Source organism: Calliopsis andreniformis, unplaced genomic scaffold, assembly GCF_051401765.1.
Source record: "Calliopsis andreniformis isolate RMS-2024a unplaced genomic scaffold, iyCalAndr_principal scaffold0022, whole genome shotgun sequence".
Classification (NCBI taxonomy): Eukaryota; Metazoa; Arthropoda; class Insecta; order Hymenoptera; family Andrenidae; genus Calliopsis; species Calliopsis andreniformis.
In genome coordinates, this window is record NW_027480432.1 from 10,651,483 (window position 1) to 10,670,744 (window position 19,262).

Here is a 19,262-nt window from a genome sequence, read left to right on the forward strand (position 1 = left end):
ATAAATAACCTGACTAGTGGTTTTAAACTTTTGTTCGCTACTGTATGAACTTTGAATATTTTTTGGGCATATTTGAACATTTTACGCACATAAATGACATATTTTACATATGTTTCTTACATACACTAAGTATACATCCACTGGTACGAATACACTGAATACACCAGTATACATTTATAACCCTATATGTATTTTTATACTCTATTTTTCTGTGGGGGGTGTGTCCGAGCAGATTGGCGGGAAAGAACTAGGGCACTATCTACTTGCTTGATAAACAGCAATTAAGTCTGGTCTGCATTCTGTACAAGTATACGTAGAAGCCTACTTGTTCATAATCAGACAAGATACATCAAGGTAGAAGCATGTATATAGGGTAATTCTCTCGTTATGGTGGACAAAGGCAGAGCGCCGCCGTCTAAACATTGCACCGAAAACCCATAGTATTGTAGCTGCTATGACATCGAGGGGTCAAGGACGAATGGCCACTGCGACGGAGACGATTGTCTGCAAAAATGTGTGAACTAAAGTCAAGAATCCCGCAGTTGAAACAAAATAAGATCCTAATTGAAAAAACTGAATATGGAAATTTGTACTCAACGTTTTGTAAATTATTTTTATAACAAGTCTTGGAAATCATTTCCTCCAGTAACTAAGGACTTTTCTACCCATTTCTTTAAATTTTCAAAAACAAGAACCAACACCTCATCACGGATATTGTTTATTTCTTGTTTCACAGTTTTTTAAATCTTCTATGTTTTGGGGTTTATTTGCATACATACGACATTTTAAGAACAGTTCTGACAACAATTTTTTGAAATTGTTCTATTCGAAATAGCTTTCAATTTCTTTTAAAATTGTTGACGCCGCGTGACATGGTGCTCTATCCGGTTTGAAATATCCTTCCGTCAATTCGGCATCAGTCAGTTGACTGACAAAGTCTTTAAATATTACGTTCGAATAAACTCCTGTTATGACAGTTCCGTCAAAAAATATTGGGCCAGTAATATGCCTCTGCGATATGCCACGCCAAATCCCGATCTTTTTGGAATGGAAAGTTTGCTCAAAAGCTTTGTGCTGATTCTCCACTGCCCGTAAAAAAAAGTAATGTCGAGAATATTTAGATATTGTCGTACAGATTGCATTGTACAAGTGCATATTTGCGTTTTTCACAGCTTGTTGACACGAAGAATAAGAAACATTAATTTCCTGTGAAAGCTTTCTTAACGATGTTGTCGGTGCATCTAATAACTTATCTCTCACAGTGATCACCTTTTTTTCAGACATTGTGCGGCCACCTTTATGTTGGTTCAGAACACTGCTCGTTGTTTCGAATTTTTTTATTAATTTAATAAAACTATATGATTTGCATAGTATTTTATGACAAGTCTTTTGGAATAAACACTTGCACTTTGCTGCTGAGCCCCTAGAATAGTACGTTCGTACAAGAAACACGAGTTCTTCTACAGAATACATTTTAAATTTCGCAGAACACTGTCTTGTAGTGTATCGTAAGCCTGTAAGTGGCACCTAGACTGTTTCAGCTTGACTGATTTATAGAAAAAATTTAACTGACGAGTTGCAGTGACTGTCCTGCAAAACAGGTAAAAGAGGACCCAGGCGAAATTTCCATTTTTGTACAGATGTGCTTCAAATTAATAAAGCCATAAAGTATTTGTCCTTACAGCGAGGTTAACCCTCGTAAGACTGGTGGCTTCGGTGAAGAGCTGTTTGGGTCCGAGCGGACCCAGTCCCCAGACAGCACACGACATCTTGATGACGTACATTTCATGTCCATTTCATGTCTGAACGTCTTACGACATAGTTTGGACGTTTTAGAGACATCCGAAAAATTAGGCAAATGTTTAGAAACATTTAAAAATACTATTAAGAAAACTTCTATATTTGCTGTAGAAGGATAAAAAACGTTTCATATTCAATTTTTTTTAAACTGTAATTTTGTGAGTATTATTCTGTTTCAATTTCAACTGCAGGATTTTCGAGTTTAGCTCACACATTTACGTACGCAACCGTTTTTGTTACAGCAGCTATCAATCCTCGACCACCCGATGGCAGTACTATGGGTTTTCGGGGCAATGTTTAGACAGCGCCACTACTTTTGTTTACCCTAGCGAGAGAATCACCCTGAACATGTACATGTATTCTTTTTTTATGATTTCATGATTGTTTCGCATTCTTTACGCTATTCTAAATGTAATAGATTTTTTAATAGAAAATTAAACACTATCAACACGATTTCTCATCGAGAGAAAAGTAAATCCAAAGTTTACATGAATGTATTATTATACAGTGTGTTTCATATCTCAATCGACAAACTTTGCCAACATGATTGGGGGGTTATTCTGAGCAAAATATGTTATATACACTATGGATCGATTCATTTCCATTTTCGAAATATAGGCAGGAATACTGAGACTGTTTTTACCATTAATAATAACGTCTTCCTAATAAGTATTCATGGGATATGATTCATGGAAGCAGGTTTACTTGCGTGCATGGAAACAAGAGTTTAAACGAATACAAATCAGTGTAAAATATAGTTTCAAATAAATTATTATAATTAAAAGTTAAACATCTTAAATGTATGTAATTGATTACTTGTGGTTCATACTACTTTCCTATCCATATGTCGAAAATAAAGACATATCGACCCATAATGTATATAACCAAAGACACAGAGATGTCTTAAAAATGTCTTGAAGACATCCAGTCATGTCCTAAATATGCACAAAAGACGTCTTTGACGTCAATCAGTTGTGACGTCAAATCAGTATGTCTTTAGGAGGTCTTAATAGACATTTATATACTTACAGACATATATGCTTAATAGACATTTTAGATAAAGACGTTCAAACTATGTCTGTAAGACATTCAGACAAAAAATAGACATTTTGAAGACGTCCATGTAGTATGTCTTTAAAACGTCTTGTGGGCCTTAATTTCGAAACTCTTTAAGACGTATCCTGTTAGATGTTTAAAGATGTCTAAATTATGTATAAAGATCATTTTCATAATTGTGAAATAATAATGTTAACAAGTTATATAAAAAAACTGAATGTCATAGTCTTTCGTCATTCTTAAATGTTATTAAAATGAATTTTTAAAAATTTATAGATAAATAGCGAAACTAAATAAACAATTATAAAAATTTTATCGGCTATGTAATCTTAATGCTTGAGTACTAGATGATAAAATTGAAGCTAAAATTCTCAAACGTAATTTTTTTTTAATGTATTTATACATATCATTTTTAGCATCGAAAACTTTTCATATATACTAAATGTATTAATAATGTAAAATATTTACAATAAGTCGTAATAATTGGGGGTTGATTTCTCCACGTTTGCAAAAGTATGGAAGGTAGTAGATCAGAAGCACACTTCATCGTCTGTAAAAATATTGTTACTGTACTACTTTTGTCATTAACGTTGAGTACTAATTATGTAATTAGGTTAATAGATAATTAACGTTCTTCAATGTATCTACGCTTTCTTCCGTTCGTCAATTGCCAGTACGACATATGATTTATACGTTATGAATAACGCAGCTTCCTGATTCGATGCGAAACCCGAGGAACAGTATTTGGAATTCATGCCAACTGGATTCCCAGTAAATTTTCCACGTGAACTGCATATAGGAAATGTTAATCTACCGAGTGCTATGCAATCATTATTCGGATGGTATATTCAATCAAACGAGCAAGATCATAGATAACATTTTTGGCGCTTATGTGATGCAACAGGTACATGTATTGCAAATTATGCAAATTTGTTCGCAATCGTGACATACTTAATTCATTGATAACTGTGCATACTGTGCTTTCATTTGCTGATTAAAACGTACGTATTTTTTTATTGTAGAATATTGAAATTCTTGATGAAGAAATTTCGAATTAATGAAATTAACATTTTTCTAAACTATTCGTTATGAAAGTATCTACAATGCAGCATATCATTTTTTAATTATCTGATTTGCTGAATTTTTAGAAATTTATACAATTTTTTTAAGAGAAAATACTTTTCTTCTGATAGCCACTATTTATTTATTTTTTAAACGTGGTCGAGAAATTCTACGTAACAGTGGAGAGAATCTATTTTTGTCTCTTATTGCAAGGACGTTTAGCGCCTTCGATGCTAAATGTTAGCTGACAAAATTCTGTCAGACATGACGAGAAATATACAAAAATAATCTTGATGTGTTAGCATAATAAAATATAATAAATTATCTTTAATCCTTTCGTTTTTGTATTATTGTTCTTTTTAATCGTCTCATTTTATTCTTATTTTTTTATGCTTTAGATGCGATAATAAACAATAAATTAGGAGGACATACATGTTCCACTAGTCACGAAAGGGTTAATTACATTGCACCGAATTTCAACTTCGGAACTTACAAAAGCGAATACAAATACTGAATTTCATTGTAATTAGTAGCAAAAGGTCAAAGGACAATACGATATTCACTTTATCCTTATAAATATAAGGATTCGTCATTTAAATACAATAAATAAGGGGGGATACATACCAGAAAAGGGCAAAATATTGATAATTTTTCTGCAGTTCTCATTTTAATTGTAGTCATTATTGTACATGACTTTTTTTGTTAGTTTTGTGTTACATTCTGCTATAATACACAATTTTTGTTATACTTATTAAAATAAGACAAAAATGAAAATAGGCTAAGTTGTACTTTAGGTTTCGTTATTGAGTTATTAATTGTTGAGAAAACGCTTAAAACACGGAAGACGTGTGTCTGACTCAAGACTTATTCTACTGACTTCGCTGCGTCTAGCAGTCAAACATGACTAATACACGCTGGACGTAGAATAAGTCCCAAGTCAGACACATTGCACCTAAATGATAGATATTTATGCAATAATAATTCTGAAATGAAGCCCTAAACGCAATTTATCGCTATTATCGAACACCTTGTACACTGACATATTGGTAAGGTAATAAATAGCTTTGTCCACTTTGAATATCTCTGTTATTTTTAGAGATATGGATAAACTTGTCTAATAAAAGTTATTTATTATGGAGGGGGCCATAATATAACATTAGTAATTTCTTTTACAGATGAAGGACTTTCGAAATTTTGGAGGTTACCTTCACTTTTTTAGATGGCACTCTATAGTTCTCTACTCATAGGAAAATAGCGAGTACTTAGACGATTTCAACGACTTCCAAAGCAAGATCATTCCATAATAAATAACAGACCAAAACAACGATAGTTGAAATAGTATTAGCTATTGTATTATGAATATAAAACTATTGTATGCCATTTAAGAAAGTGGAGTTAACCTCCAAAATTTTGAAGGACGTCCACCTGTAGAAAAATCATTACTGTCATATTATGACCTTCTCTATATCATACAAATTTTTTCTAAGAAATTTCTCCATATCTCTAAAAATAACAGAGATATTCATGGTGGACAGAGTTATACAGGGTGATCCTGTCGCTACGAGACTCAATGCAGTACCGTCATGAAAACATCGCAGTGAGGCTCTGTTGTGAGGACCACAGTGCTTTTATGCGCTTTTCCACTGCAATGCTTTTATGGTGACACTGACTTTGAGTCTGCTAGTGAGAGAATCATCCTGTAGAAGCTGGTTTCATATATCTACGTCCCTCACTTTGTGAATGTGATGATTATCAAAAAACTATTCAACCAATTCAGTTCAAATTTGACACAGCTACTTATTACAGCACAATACAGTCTTTGACATAGTACATTTTTATTATTTATAATTTCTTTTTATTGCATAAAAATTATCACATTTTTTGCTCGAAAATAGAAATACTTATTCAAAGACCTGCCATCTTGTTAAACATGAACTTTCTAAAAACCAGTTATTCTAAGAACATTTCACTACTGTAATATATAATAAACATATATTCAGAAAGACTGAATATAATTTTCCAGGGTGAGTCACGCATATATATCATCTACCTTTATTTGTAAACTATTTATTCTGTGAAAAAATGTTTCAAATGAAAGTTATTTAGTATCGAAAGTACTCTCGAAACCAAACAACTTTCGTTCGAAACATTTTTTCATACAACAAATAGTGTATATACAAGTAAATTCATATAATACTGATACGTGACTCACCCTGTAAAATAGTTTTAAAAAAATCGAATACTGTGCTCCTTGCTTATTACAGTTTATGATTTGTCACTTTGAAGGGAAGGTTTCTTTCCTTGTGTTTTAAGTTGTGATTGTGTTTTAAGAAACTATTTTACAGGGTGAGTCACACATCTGTATTATCTGAATTTACTTGTATATACACTATTTGTTGCATGAAAAATATTTCAAACGAAAGTTATTTAGTATCGAAAGGAGCATGCCAAAAAGGAGCATAGTCACTACCAAACAACTTTCATTTGCAACATTTTTTGGTATAACGAATAGTGTTTATGCAAGTAAATTCAGATAATACAGATGCGTGGCACCCTCTAAAATAATTTCTTAAAAAACAAAAAAAAGAAATCAATTTCTTACCAAGAGAAGAAAAGAAGTCAAAACGACGATTCACAGCTCTAATCAGCAAAAATCAAAATTCTAAACGAATTCAAGCGTATGCAAAGTCAGAAAGGAGGATCCTCCCCTAGCGATAGCATCATACAAAACAGTCTGTACACATGTGTATTCTCTTCTGAAAATCAGAGTGTACCGTGTTGGCTAGCCGTCGGGAATAAACACAAACATAAACAGTGTTATGCATCTCCACACGGATTAAAAGAATCGACGAGGAAGCCACTGTGACTGTGGACGCCGCGTTGATCCACGCCCAACGATCTAGCAGAGATTCACGGAGCGGGCAAAATCTACGCGCCTTGCGCGATTACGTGAGTCGCGGTGGTGAGAGAGAGTCGACGAGGAGAGGAGCGGAGCGGAGAAAATAGAAGAGGAGTGGCGTGGTGAGTGGCGGATCTGGCAATCTCATACTCGCGATCAGGCTGTCGACTCGACGACAACCCTTCCCGAGTCAGTGCTTTACCCTCTGTCACGCATCGCAGTTTGCGTTCCGTTCGAACCGGACGAATTTCATCGGGAGAAAACACGCCTCTCGCTAAGAACATACGGCATGCATCGGGGCATCGTAGTGCTAGTCGTCAACCTCGCGCTCGTCTTGGTGGTGCGTTCAGGTGACTATCCAAACAGTATTTATTCCAGCTGAAAATAGCGAAAAGAATCCTTTCCGCGTGATTGGTGCCAAGAGCGGTGAAATTTCGAGCCTCTCAGTGATCGAAGAGCGTTTGTGGTCGGACGCGCTTAACTTAAGGTTCTTTAGAGAATGTTATCTATCGTGATTTTGGATTGCAGTGAAGACATTTTGTATATTTTGTATACCTAATTTTTGTATTTTCTTTTATTTACTATTTTTTCTGTAGTAGATGCTGTTTGTTTTCTGGGGGTGGCGTTTGGAGGACAGTATTACTCGTGAACGATACAAATCGATGAGAGTATAGACGATATTTTCTCGTTATAAGCTCGGTGTTGCTTTTATTTCTTCTGGGAATTATTAACTCATTTTTTAACGAGAAAAACACAAGTTGTTAACGTAATAATTATCTTCGGGAAAGTGTTCATCATACTGTATGAGTTTGTTATTTGCAACGCGAGATCATAGCGAATTAAGACTATGTACCTAACGCATAACGAAATATATTAGATTTTCTTTTGCAAAATTTGAAATAAAATATGTGTTTGAATTTCAGTAACAGTTTGTTTATTTAAATATGTATTTTATATTCGATTGCTCAAAAAATACTGTCTACATATAAGGTTTCTAGAAGTGGAATAATTGACTTAAAACAACATTAAGAACCTCTGACAACGTTATGAAAATATTTAGTCATCTGATATACAATGAAGGAGAAAAGAAAGTTTGAAATTAAAATTTCTCTATATACGAGTAGTAGTAATTGCCATGCTGAATATTTGATTTTACATTTGAAACACTCATTTCTTCCAACAAAGCTTTCCACCCTCTGCAGGTCAGACAGCTGACAGTTCTGTTAAAAAAATTATCGTATCTTCGTTCTGTTTACATTTTAAATTTACTTTCTTCTGCCACTTTATGTGTAACTGAATGTTTGTCAGCAGAAGGAAAAAGGAGATTTTTATTTTTTGTACGAAATAAACAGTTAAATAAAAAGTACAGTGATTAGCCTTAATACAGAGTAGGTACATCTCATTTTCCATGTATGTACTTATTTCAGCGTTTTAATTATTCTGTAATATTGTATACAAACGTGCTAGTAAGTAATCTGGTCATGTATCTGCTAATCAAAGTAAATAAAAAACTAGTTATATTCTGAACCATCAGATTTTATATTAGAGCAACTAGAGTTATTTTTATTTAAGTAATTTTATACCTTCTGTATTAGAAATTTAAATATAGAAAAATAATAGTATTATTATTAGCTACCATAGTGGAGATATTAAAAAAGAAACATATCTGAATTGTGTTCAAATAACTGCAACAAGTTTTCCCCTGCCTATGAAACTTACGAAAAATATTTCGTTAATATTTCATTCGAAGCATTTTTTGGAAATATTTTTTCGTAAATGTTTTACATACTTACTATTTTCATTGCATGTGAATTTACTATTATAACGTTCACTATTATAATCTCTTCAATAACAATAATTGAAAGTGAACATAACCTAATATATCATAACAAGTAATGCATACTATGAAATAAAGACGAAAACAAACTAAGCGAGTAAGCAGGACATGAAGACATTTACATAGAAATTGTTAACCTTATTTTGTTTTTGAAATCTTATGTGCGTTTTTATTAATAATCTCTACTTATTGAACTTTAATGTTACCGATTGGAACATTTCACGAATAAGCGCGATCAAGATGGTTCACAGAAATTGACACTCGTTAAAAATGAACAGTAATACCCAAGAATCACAAGTCGACCTAATTCCAACTTAATCCAAGAATAAGCGGAATTTATAACTTTTGTATATCTGTAGGGTCAGTCTGTTTAGAAAAGGAATATTTTTTAAAATAGACTTTCCAACTTTTAATTAATATTTATTGTACATATATAATAAACAGGGACGTATACTGTTTTAAAGGGTGTTTCCAAAATTGTAGGGCATTTTTGAAGGATATATTCTAGACACGAAGACAATGAAAAAAGTTCGTGTTCCCATACGCACATTTACTTCAAAAGTGACAAATTAAAAGACGTGATTTTTGAATTACAGTTATAAATCAGTTTAGTAAATACACCTCTATTCATTATAAAAAGTTTACCAGTGAAAGATAAAAATTATACAATTTATTCAAAGAATTCTTCCAATGCAAATTACAAATTATTTAAATGCTAACAAGAAAATCATTTAATGCAAGTAACGTAACTATTTCTCAGTCTGATTATTCCAGTAAGATAACTTTCACGAAGTAAAACTACTCTTTATTCACATCAAGATTATTATGTAATTTCTTTGAGTTGTGTCACTTTTGTAATAGGATTTGCGATACTTTCTTCAAGACCTATCACTGTGCGTCACTCATTCAAGGGGGCGGAATATTCCTGGGCCTAGTAAGACCTTAAAGAGGATAGCACATCATGCAGGCAAGAAATGGGCCATTACACAATATAAAATAGCATGTAACTAAAGAACTATACGTTTTCGAGCACATTGTACGTTTTAACTTTTTCCATTAACTAGCCATACACTAGTAGTCTGTTCCATGAGTGAAGTATATCATTTTTCCCGTCAATATTTTTCTTCAGTAAAGTCAAAGTCATTACAATCTCATGATTATAAAGGGAAATCAACGATCGCGATTTTAAAATGACAAAAGTCACATACCCAGGCAGTCACAGTATATTCTTTCTCCCAAATTTCATGAATAAATTTATGGTAGGAATAACCATCATAGTACACGAAACGATAAAAATCCTTCTGTGCTGCATTAAGTAGCGTTCTTTCTATATGAAACCCGTTTTCCTCATGGAAAGAATTCCAGTGTATACCTAGATATTGTCTTTGTACCTAAAATCTATCCTCCAAAAGTATCTCACATTTTTCTTACTTTTTACGAGATTCGAGCCTGTGTTTTACGCAATACAAAACAGCATACAACTAAAAAACGAAACATTTCCTGACATATGTTCATATGAACTTTTTTCATTACCTGAGTGTGTAGAACGTATCCTCCAAACATGTCCTACATGTTTAGAAACACCCTTTATATTAAGAATATTCGATCGTAGAAACGATTGAAACGTTTGTATCGTTAATCATGGAATTTCTCGATCGTTTCGAGCAGCTCGAAAATGGTAGAAGGGTAGTAGGTTAACTGCAGTTTGTCGAACTACGAGCGAGGGCATCGGGAGAGTGAGTTAGCGTCGGGATTCCCGGCGCCACGACGCTGCCTTCGAAATAATAACCATGGATTGGGTGTATATCTGCATTTTCTGCGCAACGAATGAGAAGGGATGCTGAGAACGCGGTTTCGATTATAAATATTTCTCGGATATGAGAGCATTCTTTATCATTTAGTTAGAGTTATGTGGTAATCGAAAGGGATTCGGCGTCGCAGACCGTCGTCCAGCAGTCGCCACAGGAAATGGACCTCTTTCTTCTGGAAAGCAAAGAGTCGTTAACTTGAAATAAACTGTAATCTGGAAAGATAGTCCTCATATATTTTTCAACAAATTTATACACTGCGCGAAGTCACATTTCATGTTTTCCTTTCTCTATTTTTTATAGGTTATTGTTTTGTGGTTTATATTATTATTCATTGTGATTCTTTTGAATTAGGTATATATTATAAAGTTTCTATTTTTTTTTTTGTAAACCAATTTACTTTTAAGAATGTATTTGTACTTATGAAGAAATTAAGTAATAAAATTAGTTATTCCAGAATTTAGTTCAATATAATTAGATATAATAAGAAATTTTGGTTTCAGTTAACATTGAAATATTTTGAAACTTATCAAAATAGCAATATTTATTGTACTTATTATATTTATATTACTTTAGAAAAAAGTTATTTTTCTCTAAATTTATTTAATCGGTCGGAATAATTTACGTACGTTTTATTAATGATTATACATTCGAAAATATGAGTGTTTTGGTGCTTAATTTTTGTAAAATTTGCCATCAAGTTTAAATGTAAATAGAAAAGTATAGACAACATGATGTTCGAGTTTAATTAACTTGGTAAATATACCTCTATGCATCATAAAAATTGTAGGTACAAATTAATTTATAAGTTATAACTTATAACTTAGGTACAAATTATATATATATATTTAAATTACAAATTATTTATACATAACATCAAAATAATTTGTACCTTTTATAAATTTCGAAACTACAAAGTTTATTTAAACGAATTCGTCAAACATAAATAACAAATTATTTACATAGTGACAGAAAAATCATTTATTGCAAGAAAAGGATAGTTATATTCCCCAGACGAATCATTCATATGAAAGTAATAAAAAATCGAAAAGTATGAATATGAAAAGTATGAAAGTAATAAAAGTCAGATAAGATTTAATAAATAACATTCTTCTTTATGTGAATTTTATTTATTTAATAAATAATTTTGCTGTAAGCTTATAAATGGTGCTTCCCTTGAAAAATATGCTTGTTTAAATTTTCTTACATGATACTTAAATATAAATACAAGAAGAAAATGCAATTATTAAAATAACATATGAAACTATTTGAAATTAGAATGACAATATTATATTTATTGAGAAGTATTTCTTATTAGAGGACGAATGCAAGCTTTTTGACTAATTTATTATTTAATATTGAAACAGAATTCAGCAAACACAATCAATATGATCGTTTCAATTTCATATTGATTTTTCAAATACTGGTTTAATACGTGTGAACTGAATAAAAAACGTTATTTTATTATTTTCCCTGTCTATGTTTATACATCCATATTATTTTGTTTGTAATAATACTTTGAGAGTAATTTGCATATATTTTCATACATGCGTTTCTAGAGATACGTATATGTACTAGAAAAATCTAAGGACTCATGCAAGGCGTCTTATTGTATGTCCCTATTCAAAGAATTTTTCCTCCTATGTAATTAGATTAATATATAATTTGCACTAAAAATTTTATTTTAACGTATCAAAATATAATTATACATAATTTACCGAAAATTAATATTAACAAATATAAGTGAAATTAATTAATATATTGAATCAATCGCCTAAAAAGGAACTTTATGTAGACTCATTTGGAAATAGAACTAATTTGTTACTATTCATTTGAATCGAAATGATAAAATAACGTAGGATAGAAACTCATTTGGAAACAGAATTAATTTGTCGATACTCATTAAAGTTAAAATGATAAAGTAACACACGATAAAATCTGTTAAAATGTTGTGAATCAAAGTCAATGAAAATTTTTCTTAATTTAAATTTATGTTTACTGTTAGGAAAGAATGGAAGTGTCCAGGGCGATAAATTCAACTGTGTTGTATACGTTACATGGACTTCCTAGAAAATTTTTAAATTGGACCGTTCCTTGTATTGTGACACTTGACCTACATATATGCAATGCTGCTAACAGAGGAAACACGCTCGCTCTCTCTATCTCTAAATCGTATTTTGAAAGCACGTTTCATTTGACACCTAGGAAAGTTACATAGTGAATAATAAATATAAAAATACGAAAAGATTTATTATAAAGAGTTCAAGAATTCGTTAAAATTTCAGTAGTTATCATAAACATTGCTGTTATTACACAATTTATATTATTTATTTCCTTTTTTATATTAGATACTTATACATTTTTTAAATTTTGTCTCGCGATAATAGTAGACATAGTACACATTGAAACTGAAGTAAGTTCTTTTAGAAACATTCGAGAATTGAAGGGGTGGTTGTATATTAGAGTGTCAGATGAAAGTCAAGAGTGAGAAAACTGTGAACGTGACTTTTTCTGACTTTTTATTTGATATAAAAATATAAAAATAAACTGATTGCTCATTTACGAGTTTATAATGTGAGATTCTTTTTCAAAGTCAATTGGTGCAAATGTTATCCTATTTTAGTCTTAAAAAAATGATGAGTGACTGTGCACGTAAATAACTCTTTTACTTTAAACCAGAGAACAAAATAAACAGCTACTTTTCGTTCTATCAAAAATTCTGTTCGAACGTGTATGTTTTAGAGAATATCTATTCCTATGCAGGAAATTTTTATGCAGGAAAAAGTTACCATTTGAAACTTTTTGGGAAAGTGTTCTCGTAGAACAGATATTTTAGGATTCGTATAATAAAAGTTCCATGGAAACAGTTACTTTAGAATGTTCATTGTTGAAGGTTGCATAAAATAAATAAAACTATCAAAATATTGAATACTAGTTTTATTTAATAGTATGATATGTTATTATTAGTGTGTTTATTTAGAATAAAAGATATTAAAAAATTGTAACATGAGTAACTAGTAGTTTCATAAGAACTATTGAACAGAAAAGGAAACTTGCCAAAAATAACATTTGTTTTAGAAGTTTTTTAATATTATTCCTGTTACAGAAGAACTTCTATTTTTATATTTTATAGATTTTATTCAGATGAAAACTTTTCTACCTGTTCTCATTGAAGCTTATAGTATGAGAATTTTTTAAACAAATTTCTTGGTCAATGTCTTAATTAAGACGTATTAATAAGTTTTATTTTATAACTGTTTTAATCTATGTTTTAAATGATTTCATATTATACAAAATGTTCGACAAGTGTTAGAAAGAGATGATGCTACATGTCAAAATGGAAGGAAATTGTGTTCGAGGCTTATTTCATAGTTATTAATTGCTGCAAAAATGTTTAAAATTCGTATGGAATGTGTCTGACTTTAGACTTATTCCACTGTCTTCGTGTATCAGGCGTCAGCGAGGTCGGACACAGTGATGCCAGTAGAATAAGTTTCAAGTCAGACATTTTTCTTGCTAATTTTAGTCTTTCTTCAGTAATTAATAGTTCGAAAGCGAAGCTTGAAACGCAATTTTGTCACGTTTCATTTTCGTCTTATTTTGGCACGTAAAAACACCCCTTAAAATTTCTGATACCTGTCATCGAACACTATATGTATAAAAAACCTAACAGTGACGCTATAACAAAAGAATACTGAATTTGATCCGTTCACAGGTCAAAGTTATTAACTCTGCTTTTTGAATTTTGTGAAATTTTAGTCTGAAAGCATTTCATTGGTGCATAATTTTGTATATTTAAAAGAGATGTAAATATTTCTGTTTTGTGGAGTTAATCAATTTGGCAAATGAATGGTCTATTTAAATTTCGGATTAGAAGCGCCTGAGATCTGGCAATGCGTTTATCGTAGGCCTACGTTCAATGGTGAGTGAATGTAGATGAGGCTACTATCGACTATCAACTGTCGACTATCGAGAATTTATCGATTGAACTCAAACCTTTGCTAGGTGAAGTGCTGAGCCATTCAGTATAAAAAAAAGTTGTGACTACAATTTTATGATATATTTTATGTTTATGTTATATTATCGTGTCAAATCTCCATTCTTTCTTCTATCTGCTAGACACACTAAATTTGTAGTCCTAGAACAAAACTACATGAGTAATATTTTTTTCTTCGAAGATATTGATCTTCAAATATCGTATTATTTTTTTTAAAAGAAATATTTCTTTAATATACTCTCTTTTTGTTATAAGTAGACACAAATTCTAGGCCTTAAAGGAAGATAAGAAATGAATTTCTTCGATACTGTTATTCACATTCTGGTTGCCTTAGAGGTACAGAAATATTTTCTTAAGAATGTGAATGTAATATATTTTCTATTCTCATAGATGAACATTTGAAGTGCTATATGTGTACTTCTCTCACGAATCGGGGCTGTGACACTGATCCAGGAGCACATAATATCGAGCCTGTCGAATGTACATTATCTCATATGGATGACTGGCAACGAACTCTTAAACAACACAACACTTTGAATGCAATATCTCATATCTTCGATGTCGACACCTCGCAGCATTATCAGGCGGCTGCTCCAATGGCCTGCGCAAAAATGATCCTCAGAGGTAAATCATATACCTACCATATTATTTCTTGAATATTATATTACGAAACTGTTATCCCATGTAAGCGAATTTTCTCCACTTTTGCAACATACAAATTAAAGAGACACTCCCATTGTGTGGTGTTTAAATGGGTAGTTTTCAGGATTTTTTTTTTAAATCATAACATACTTTTTAATTTACATATCTGAAATATGCTTTGGAATTTTTCTCTAGTTAAAATGTTCGTTAAATGATAAATCAATATTTAAAAATTTTAAACGATGATATGAGAGGAAAGACAAGCATTTATGGATAATAAACTGGCTCAAAGATACATATTTACTTTTGTACCGAGCGAAATATCGTAAACATTACCTCTTTCCTCTGTTTTTAATAAATGCGCTATCTACTTGTTATTCATCTGTTTCTTTGTTTAGTTATTTTGGTTTTCAGGAAATAGAAGTAAATGCATTTTCTCTTTAAAAACAGCAAATTCTTGCAAATGATGGGGTAGTATATGAGTATTTACAACAGATATTTAGAATTGTGACTTTAAATATTCTTATAAAACAATATTTCTGCTTCTACAGAAATAATTGTGTATTTTTAATCCATTTTTAACTATCAGAAATTCTTGTTTTAATCTTTCCTGTCATATCTTAAAATTTTTAAACGCTGTTTTCCCTACTGAATATCATAATTTTCATGTTCAAGTTTGTTTAGAAGGTTTATGTACTTAACACAAATGAGAAGGTCAAATTAATTCGAATCAAAAAATGTTCTAGAATATTATTTACAATATATGAAATGTTAACATAATATTAATAGCCAAAGATTTAAGAATAAACTCCACTGAATAAGTAACTAGAAATCAAACAGTTATCAGATAAATCGAAATATTATGCTAAACGTGTGATAATCTTGTAAACCAATTCCCAAAAATCGTGTAATTAATCGACAATTGCTTATACGAAAGTAAAATATAATAGTTCCACTAAAGTTACAAAGTCTTCAATATATTATGAATTTATAAATAGAGACAAATATTATAATTTTTTGTACTGTACAAGGTACTCAACGATAGGAATTACAAATTTTAAGGGGTGATTCTAGACTCTAAAATATAACGAAAATAAAAAATGGCGAAAGTTACGTTCAAGGCTTCATTTCAGAGCTATTAATTCTTGACTAAATGTCAAAAATTCATGTGAAAAGAGTCTGACTTAAGACTTATTCTACTAACTTTGCTACGTCTGACTTGAGACTTCGAACTTATTCTACTCACTTCGCTATGTCTGACTTGGTACTTATTCTACTAACTTCACTATGACTCAGGAATAATTCTTTTGATTTCTCTGTGTCTGGCTAGCGAAGGATAGTAGAATAAGTCCAAAGTTAGACACGTTTCACCTGAATTTTATTCATTTTCTCAACAGTTAATAACTCTAAAAAGGAGCATTAAACTCAATACTGTCATTCTTAATCTTCGTTTCATTTTAACGTGTAAAATATCCCCATAAAATTCCTGACACCTGTCGTTGGATGCCTCGAACAGTTTCAATATTACACAATAACAGAAAAAAACTTCAGAATTTAATATTTCAACTCTCTTTTACCAGTCAAGAAGCAAGAGATCACAGTGAGAAGCTGCCAGACAGCGAAGACAGAAACCATCGATCCTTGCAAGGCAATACAAGGGAAATACTCCAACGACTTCTCCAAGCTGGAAGTTTGCGACCTTTGTATGCATGACGCCTGCAACGACTCAATCAGAACATCGCCTAGAATCCTGTTTATTCTAGTATCAGTGGTAGGAACTATAGCTTTAGGCGCTTTTTACAACGGCGCGTAACCCTTGCGTACAAATCTACAGAATTGATTGCGACCGTCAACAGGGACGCGTTACAATCGATCCATAGCGCATTCTAAGTCTCGCACACATATACACGAAGTTCATTGACTATCCTTCATTGGCGCACGACCATGAAATCGTACAATAAAAATACTCGTGCGGTACGAAAGAGTTGATAAGGAACAAATTTCAGATTTTCTGTTATTATTTTCGATTTCAAGATTTACAGGCTTTCTTATGAAAAATTCTTTACTTTATACAGAGAAATTCTATATATACAACCGAAGGAGCTTAGATTTCTAATTTGGGAAATATTTAACGAATGTATCAACGAGTTTCCGAAAGTCACTCCAACGAAATTAATTTTTAAGCTGAATTTTGCAAGATTCTAAATCGTAATTCTGTATTTAACTCGGTGTAGGATTGTTTATATCTAGTTCTTTACGATATAAATAAAAGAATTTACAAAATGCAGATGCATTAATTATAAAGGAAACCGTGGCTTTGTATCCGATTTTCGTCGAGATGTTTCTCGAATTCTAAAAGTAAGTCGATATATTGTACTCGAAAAAAATGCGATCTCTATAGTTGCATATGAAGATTAATCTTGACAATTGTATGATTGTGTCGCAATCAATGCGTGCACGCGTGTTCACGGTTAAAACCTATGTTATTGTGTCTACCTAAACGCGTTTGCGAGCAATGGATATTTATCGAGGCTCGATCATGTAAGTATAAATAAATACAATTATATACGTGTGTTATACAAACGAGCGGATTTATTAAGTGTTAACCTGGTCTGTGTCTGTATAGATTTAATTATGCCGTCGAGCTTCTTGACATGAAATACGATATTATTGCACGAGAATTGTAATGAGCAATAAAATGTATCTTGACTGACTTTGTAGTATCAATGCTAATACCAGCTACGAAATTTCGACGTTATGGATACGAAACCATTTAAAAATTTCACAAAATATTTTATTTATTAAGACACTTTGTATTTCATTAATGGCAGTGAATATTTTGATTATTAGATGTTACAGAAAATTACAATTCTCTTTTCTTTTGTCTTTCAATGAACAAGTATTTCAGTACACATATATGGTTGTAGGGTATTTGGCTACAGGTGGGGGAGAATTTGAGGGGAAACACCAACTTGAAGAGTCAAAAAATAAGCAACGTTTTTAGAAACTTTTTCAGCGATACTTAATAATGGTTGAAAAATTTAATCCTTTTGGGACAATACAAATGTATATTTCAGTTTTTATTTTTCAATTTTTTAATAGTCAAGATATCACAAAATGGCGGAGTTATACGGTATCCTTTACGGGTAGAACATTGATTGTTCGCGTTGGCAGTTGGCAAGAACTGGAACGTTTCAAATATGAAATTTCTGTTGATTCATAAACTCGAAACTATTACCTACAGTGTATGTAGCGTACGATCTTAATATCTCAATTATTTGATTTTTTATAAACAATTAAGTTGCGTTTTTGGAGCACCATTCATTGTTCTTTTCTTCAAAATGCTACCATTTTCATAATTATTCAAATTTTCGAAAATTCGTTTTGCTACATAGTTAACTATTATCTTATAATGAGTATATAAAAGTATAGAATAATATCTTATAATAGTTATAAACTACAGTTTATGAATCAACAAGAGCTTTTTATTTCAAACGTCCCAGTTCCTGCCAACTGGGACGGCTAGCAATCAATGTTGTACCTGCAGCGGTTTCGAGAGCAGCGAATAACTTCGCGATTTTCTACCATTTTTACTCTTCAAAAATAATAAAATAAGGTTGAAACTTACCCTTCTACTCTTTAAAAAGACTACACTTCTCATTTAGTAATTATCCATAAAAAAATGTCCTAATTTTACCCATTTTTGACGTGTCAGGATGGTACATCTACTTTAAAAAGTAATTGTATATATGAAAATGAGACGAAAATTAAGAATTTACGAAGTTGTAGGCGAAATTCTCCTGAAACTTGGCAACTGGAGTGACATTATTGTCGGCGTAAAGCTAGTGACAGGGATCAGGTTATGGAGACCAGTGATTATCATACCGACGCGTGGGTCGAGCGTTGGAGAGGTTTACCACAGCTGTCTGAGTCATGTTGATAACCACTGTCTTATGCTTATAATTAACTGTCATTACTATAATGACCGGGGGATTTTTGCAGAAACTAATGCTTGTGACCAGTTATTCTTTGTACCATGACTCTGTAAAGGTGTTTGAATTCTAGGGGTATGTGGGTAGCCAAGATTTCAAAGTAAAGAAAGTTTACGATGTTCAAATACCCGTAAATTTCGGTTACCCAAAGTTGAAATAACGTTAGTTC

At 31.7% G+C, this 19,262-nt stretch overlaps 1 protein-coding gene across 1 annotated transcript; it reads left to right on the top strand.

The window, feature by feature from the left end:
- Positions 1-6,949: 6,949 nt before the first annotated feature.
- On the top strand, positions 6,950-17,814 carry LOC143186826 (uncharacterized). Its single transcript, XM_076390621.1, has 3 exons — positions 6,950-7,167; positions 14,850-15,083; positions 16,682-17,814. The coding sequence occupies exons 1-3, from the start codon at positions 7,107-7,109 to the stop codon at positions 16,912-16,914; spliced, it is 528 nt and encodes a 175-aa protein (XP_076246736.1). The 5' UTR covers positions 6,950-7,106; the 3' UTR covers positions 16,915-17,814.
- Positions 17,815-19,262: the final 1,448 nt, after the last annotated feature.